We start from the raw sequence: 7,174 nt of genomic DNA, 5'->3' as shown, positions 1-7,174 counted from the left end.
TCCCTACACTTCTGTGCCAAATCAGCTTTTGAATCACTATAAAAAGTTTATAATGAGGGTTCCATTATTCTTTATGTATAGCTAACTGGAGTTGGCAGATATTAGCATTTGTCTTCCAGAATACTTGAAGTCACTCACTTCTTAAAAAATACATAATCATTCATTTAGGAAACCATATGCCAAGCATGAAATACGTGTAATACTTATACAATTCTGTGTCTTTTTCAGGTTAATATCTTATTCTCCATTGCCTTTTGTATGGTGCTAGTACTTACCTGTTCATGAACTATATGTTACACATGTACAGCTCCAGGTTTCAGAGGTGTTAACAGTACATGCTGTTCTCTTAATGCTCCTGTCCTATTTTTTATGTTGTTTTTTTATTTAATCTTTGTTTTGCTTCTTACAACCTTTTCTGTTTAAATACCATTTGAATATGCAACCTCTAGAAAACGTAAAGCCCATTTTTCTTTAATACTGATGAATTCAGGATGAAGGTCAGTAGCAACTATCAACTGTCTTATTTATTGAAATAAATACGTGTGCATTGTAAAGTAATGAAGTTCACCCTGGTACAGAGGGAAAGATGAAAAAAGAAATCTGTGGAAAACTGTTTCTTAAATCAGCCCATCAATTTTATTTATTAGGCCTCAGAGGTCTTGAATGAATATTACTATGCAAAGAAACCGGGTAAGGTAAGATGTAATTAAAAGTTTGAGTACGTTTTATATGATGACAAGAGACCATATTGAACAGTTATAGTGGGAAATGTTATTATTTCTTGGTGAAAAAAGAACAGAATGTCCTTGGGGTGGGGGGGATATAGGTACTTCTAGTTTCTAGTTCAATGTATTGTACCGCTTTTTATAATCTGAGAAAAAATAGGAGAGAATTGCTACAGGGACTAGGGAAGTAGTTTACCTCTTTCTTGTGAAGCGCAGGAGTTTGGGAAAGTCTAGGCTCAGAAGTAAACTGAGGCTGGTCCCCGAGATTTTTTTATTATTATTGTTACTATTATTAAGCTTGTTGATTTAGGCTGCCTGTGGAAATGAAGTCACTTCTACTGTAATTCTATGAATAGTTCACAATGCAAATAACAGTTTTGAACATGTAGGGTTGTGAGAAAAGTTTGAACTTTTTTTCATTAAAAAATGTTGGGCATTTTATGAGACATGTTAGATTGCCTCCTGTTATTATAAGAGGAAAGAAAAGATTATTCTGTTACTAGGACACATTTTTCTAAACTGTTCTTTAATAGAAAATAGACAAATATGTTGGTGGAATATTGCTTCTTCGAAGCATAATAAACAAATACTCTGTTTAATTCTGTTTACTTTGTTCTCATAGATCAGAGTTCTCATAAAACAGATAGATTATGCGATGTAGAATGACCTCTACATAACTGGTAAAATCTGCTACAGTGAAGTGATCTCAGTGACCCGAAATAGATCAACCCTTTGCTGAGTGGGTCACAATGTCCTAGCATGGGTTCCCTCCCTCACTCTTCAGTGCTCTAGTGGTGTGACAAGAAACAAGAAGAAAAGGATGCATAGTTCTTTTCATAATTATTCGTCTGCTGTAGTTTCATATATCCTCTAGCTATCTGAAGTGGGCATAAGTGAGCGCTTTGGCAGCTTGACTGGTATAAACCAGTGTTGAACTGGGGGCCAAAGTGGCTGAAGATGAAGATGAGCCTTTCTGCAAATGCACTCAGACAGGTTCCATGTAGATTTGCATTGTGCCAGGTTCAAAACGAACATGTTAATTTGAAGACTAATCTGCTGCTGCAAGCTTCAAGTCAGTTTTAAGTCACAGTTCTGATGACTGACTTTTACACCTCAGCAGGTCTCAGTTTGTTGGCTTGCAAGAAAAGATAATATGTGTAACCGAGATGTCAGGTCAAATAGAAAGGACCGTACTGTGTCATAATACCTACACTTGTTTCTACAGTGAGCTTGCCAACCTCTGAAAGTGTGTACAGGAGACCTGAAGCCTCCTTCCCTTGTGAGATGCTTTTCTTGTTAGATATGTGAATATGTGCATGCTGAAAAACAAGCGACATATTTCTCCTCATCTTCATTTTTACCAAACTAAGCATTTTTTCTGTATCTTTCTTGTTTCTCTATCTGCTAAAATGTGTTCTTTATCTGTCTGCAGTACCAGTCCCATCCTGAAGTGCTGTGTCAGACAAATGCACATCATGCACATCATGCACATCACACGACTGTCTCTTGCTCTGTGTCTGACAGAGCAGGGTGTGCATCTCTGACACGACAGTAATAATTTTTATTAACGTTATACTCACATGGATAATTCTGTCTTATTTCTGGGATGCGATACACATACAATTTAATCTAATTTAAATTATGTTCCTTGCCCCTTTTTTGTTTCTTTTCTTTGCTATGATAGACAAAAAAATTAACTAAAATGTCTGCTAGGTAGCCAAATAGTTTGCTGCCTTGTCAGCTTGCGTCACCCTGTCCCAATTGCGATAACCTTATGCAGTTGATGTTTTTCCTGGATATTGCATGACCTCAAGGAAAAGAAAAAATACATAGTGGTACATTTTGGAGGTTGCCTGCAGATGGAATTGCCAGCTAGTTCAGCCCAGTGATACAAGTTGAATGTTCTTGTGGCTGACACCACACAAGCTGAGGTTCCTCTTGCAACCTGGTATAGCTTCTTGCAGAGAACACCTTAAAGGAGAAAAGTGCTTTAACTAAAGAAATAAAGGATGAGGAAAACTGATCAAGATAAAAGAATAAAAGAATCTTTTATCTTATTCTGTGTCCTTAAATCTAGGGGTATCTTCTCAGTCAGGCTGATGTGTCCAGAAACGTTTTACTAATCTACAGAAAGAATAGAAGGAGGGTGAGAAGGAGGGGAGTGAAATGCTTTCAACATGACTCTGTTTACACTTCAGCCTCTATGTTCCATTGTTCTTTGAATGTGATCCTGCTTGGACAGATTTCTGAAATATGCTCTCAATACTTATTCAAAGGTCCTTACAAATGTTCTAACAAAATTCTTTCTGGAGCAGCCACCCTGCCTTTATTTTCCTCCACTGGGGAATTTATTCCATGGAGACCCCTCTCCCTAGCTTGTAAGGAAGAGGTCATTTAACCACAATGGGCTGGGCTCTGTCCCTTTGGAAAATCAGTACAAAATCTTGCTTCATTTAGCACAAATCTAGTAGGTTGGTGTAAGTTAGAGGGCGGGGGGAAGGAGACGGGCAATGCCTATAGACAGCTTTCTCCTGCACTCTTCATGTCCTTTCACATGCTCATCTCTCGTGATTGACTGTTGCTGAGGCTAGCAATTTTGATAAGCTGATTTTGATTTAATGATTTTACAGTGTTTTCTAAAATGAGTCACTCTACAATACATCAGCAAGGAAGCACCTGCATCTGTTTTGCTTTGCCTAACGACACTGCCTAACGGTGTTTCACTGTTAGGACCATCTTTTTCCAGGTAGCTGGCTCACAAATAAAAAGGTTTGTAAGCTGTAAATAACACAGCTTCTGAAAAGTGCTGTAAATATTAACCCTCCCACCACGAGGGCTGTTGGCTTCTACCGAGGTGGAAGAATTCGTTTGCTGACAGGCATTATTTATTTAGAAACAACCGATAGACATAATCATGCAGCCTGGTGTGTTTGTACTGAGCATGGGGAAAGGACGCAGAAAGACAGTTAATTGGGAATGCCAGGACCAGAGAATTCCCAGTTCTAGGGGGAAATGCATAAAATGAAATTTAAGCACTTAAAAATATCGGACAAGAAATGGCTGGCGCTTTTCTTTATACGGTGAATCTGGATTTTTCTTTTAGAACACGCCAATTTTTGTTTAGTTAGCTGCTTGAGGTTGTAGTTTCTGTTTCGGAATCATTAGCTGTAAGATTAATAAATACTTTGGTTAATTGCGATGTGTCTTACAATGCCTTTTGTCAGAAATAATAAACAATTTCATTTGTGCATTTTGTTATCAGAAGAAAACACCTAAATTAGAAATTAAATATTAAAATATTTATGGAGTCATATTGGTGTCTTCTCTAATATACATTTTAACATGGCAGGAAAGTTTTTACTTGATTTGGAATACTTGCAGTCATATCTGACAAGTGTTTCTATGTTTTATTTAGACTCACATGGGCGTGTACCCACTTCTATGAATACAGAGATACTGTAGTAAACTTAGATTTAAATTATTTTTCAATACTCTCTTCTAACTTTTTTATTTTATAATTTTTATAATACCTGGATGAAATACTTTAGACTAATTCCAGAAGGCAAGTCCTTATACTTTCTAATGCAGAGTTTAATTACAAGAAGGCATCTTTGGCATGTACTGCTTCATTGATATTTTCTTCATTATTTTTGAGAGACTGAATTCAGTGGGAGAATTTTTTCCACTATCTCACAGGAGAAAAGTAGATAAGAAATTGAGCTAAATTAAGTCTGAGAGAATCTGGGTGTATATCTGCATGTCAAGTAAAATAAACGAAGAGTAAAATGCTGAAGAGTAGGATAAGATACTATATTGATTTTGCTTCTATAATGAATAATGAAATGAGAATTACGTTTTTCTGTCATTTTGTTTTATACTGTTCTATTTTGGTGTAACTAGAGGCCAGTTTACACTCTTCGAAGTAAAAGTTTGGTATGCTCAGCGCTGTAGTATGTGCTACACGCTTTCAAATCAAGAATTTTCAGATAGAGAAGATAATTTCCCACTTTTCTAGGTGTCAAAGGGGCAGTCTAATTAAATAGGCAACACGTAACTGAATGCATTTGAAATATTATATGTAATGATAATATATAGTTTATTTTGAGTTTTGTTCATAGATTATAATTTTGGCCTATTTTGTTCCTAAACATTGGGAGTGCTGGAACACTAGTGGTCACTGTCCTATGATAAACATGTTTTGTAGTTTGGGACAATTAACGAACACATTTGAACAAATAAGTGCTCAGTGAGCTTTAAAATCAAACAGCAGTTTTCAGAAATTACTCTTACAGGTTTTCACTGGTCAGTGAAGCTTTACTGAGTTACATGTTCTCTGACTTCTACTAAATGTAGACATTTAATTTATCATTCATGCAAAATTGAGCACTTATTATTGGGCTGAAACTGCGTATGTTGGAAACGTATTTACACAGAGTGAATTCATTTTTTAATTGATTTATACTGAAGTCTTTTATTGCCTGTTTATATGAAAAGTATTTTTTTTATTTGCAGAGGTTTTTTTATTACTATCCATGACCGGGGACACATTGCTACAATGCTTAAATCCTGGCCGGAAAATATTGTCAAGGTCAGTTCAGTTTTACTTGCATGACAAAGCTGACACTGTTTTGCTCCGAGGTGACTTGGTTAAGGTATTTTTATAAGGTTTTTTGTCAATTAGATTTCAGTGATTTCTTAGCTGCTTTTTTTTTTTGAGTAGAAACAATGGTGTTACAGCCAAAGTTTGACGCTTTTAAACCCTTGTTCAGCTGTAGGCATCCTTTACTGATTAATTGGTCAATTGCACTGAATATTATACATTAAAAAAAAAAGTGAATGCTGAATGCTTTTTCAGACTTTCAGGGAGTCACAGATGGTTGAGGGAGGAAGGCACCTCTGGAGATCATCTAGTCCATTCTGCTGCTCAAGCAGGGTTAGCCAGGGGAAGTTACACGGGGCTATGTCCAGTTTTGAGTATCTCCAAGGGTGGAGACTCCATAAGATCTCTTGACAACACATTTTAGTGTTTGGGTTAATAGTTCACATACGATACCTGATGAGCTCTCTCACAAAAAATATTACTTTTCCAAGTAAAATGACTTTGCCACAGAGTATGATAAGGAGATTACTGTGTTGTCAGCTGCTTGCCATACTGAGCAACTCTTTGCTATAAAAATTGTCCTTTTTAGCACAAGATAGTATTTGTGGGGTTTACTGAGCTACTGAGTTTCTATCAATGGAAACACGTACTTCCTCATACGTATAAGTATGATGAAGTGTGTTATTTGCTCAAGGGAAGAAGAAATACATCTTCGAGGAGTAAGAACCAGGTGGCTGTAGACAGTCCTGTCAAAGGCCAGCAGGAGCGTCTGGCTTTGGTTCTGCTGAAAACAACCATGACAAACCCCAGGAGTCAAGGCTGCTTCTTTTTTTGTGGATAAATTCCTTTCCCTTCCTATTCTGTTTTCATACTGTCGATAGAAAACCGTAAGAGAGAACAATGCTGGTTCTATTGTAACGTGATACTAAATACCTCTCTTGAGTATTCTTCAAAGTTTTATATGAAAGTCCCATTTCCACTGAAGCAAGAGTCTAAAATAGTGTAGCAAAACCACAGTGAAATACTATAAAAAAAATCCTGGGCCTTTGTTGTACTGTTGATATGTTTGTACCTGTTAGAGTTTTTACATGAACGTTTAAAAATTATGGTAAGAAGATAATGGAATACTTAGTACATACAAGTAAAGAAGTGATTTTTACAGTGCTTTTATTTCTTCCTCCAGGCTATAGTGGTGACAGATGGAGAACGTATTCTTGGTCTTGGAGACCTCGGCTGCTATGGAATGGGTATTCCAGTTGGTAAATTGGCACTTTATACGGCATGCGGAGGAGTAAAACCTCAGGAGTGTCTACCAGTCATGTTGGATGTGGGAACAGATAATGAGGTAAATTCTTTTCTGAGGTATAGTGAATATTAGCTGTTTGAAGGGAACTATATAGAAATTTAATTGTAAAAAGTTGTTTTTCTTTGTTATGTTACTGGCTTTGATTATGTGCACTCTAAAAAGTCCTGTGGAAAAGGTTTCATCCTAATACACAACATAGATATGCTCATCCTAATGCACAGTGCAGACTGTTGTGCAAGGCTCAAGTAACTAAGGATGCTGTTGTCTGTAAAAATGTGCTGCATGCATTGAACATGTTAGAAAGTGGTGTGGGAAACTAGATCTCAAATGAGGGAATGATAGGGTTAAAACTGCAATTTAAGGCAGCATCTGCAATATTCACCTTCTGATCAGGAGGATGTCTTTTGTTGTTTCACTTTGGAATACGGCTTCTTATTTTTGGACCATGTGATGCACTGCTTCAGTTTAGTCATACCATGCAGTCAGAGGCTGAGCCTCTTTTAGTCCCCAGCCACCACAGTGGTGAGCAGTGTAGGCCAGGGC

The 7,174-nt window shown here is 36.9% G+C and overlaps 1 protein-coding gene across 1 annotated transcript in view; it reads left to right on the top strand.

The window, feature by feature from the left end:
* LOC104499765 (NADP-dependent malic enzyme-like) overlaps window positions 1–7,174 on the top strand; it is a gene marked incomplete at its 3' end in the record, with an annotated part of 91,200 nt that overhangs the window by 26,696 nt on the left and 57,330 nt on the right. Inside the window, exons 3-4 of the mRNA XM_010143318.1 lie at window positions 5,238–5,313; window positions 6,509–6,670. Coding sequence (XP_010141620.1) covers window positions 5,238–5,313; window positions 6,509–6,670 — 238 coding nt within the window. The remainder of the gene's footprint in view (window positions 1–5,237; window positions 5,314–6,508; window positions 6,671–7,174) is intronic.

Source organism: Buceros rhinoceros, unplaced genomic scaffold, assembly GCF_000710305.1.
Source record: "Buceros rhinoceros silvestris isolate BGI_N320 unplaced genomic scaffold, ASM71030v1 scaffold15339, whole genome shotgun sequence".
NCBI lineage: Eukaryota > Metazoa > Chordata > Aves > Bucerotiformes > Bucerotidae > Buceros > Buceros rhinoceros.
Note: the sequence above shows the minus strand (reverse complement) of the source record. Positions and strands in the feature narration are given on the sequence as shown.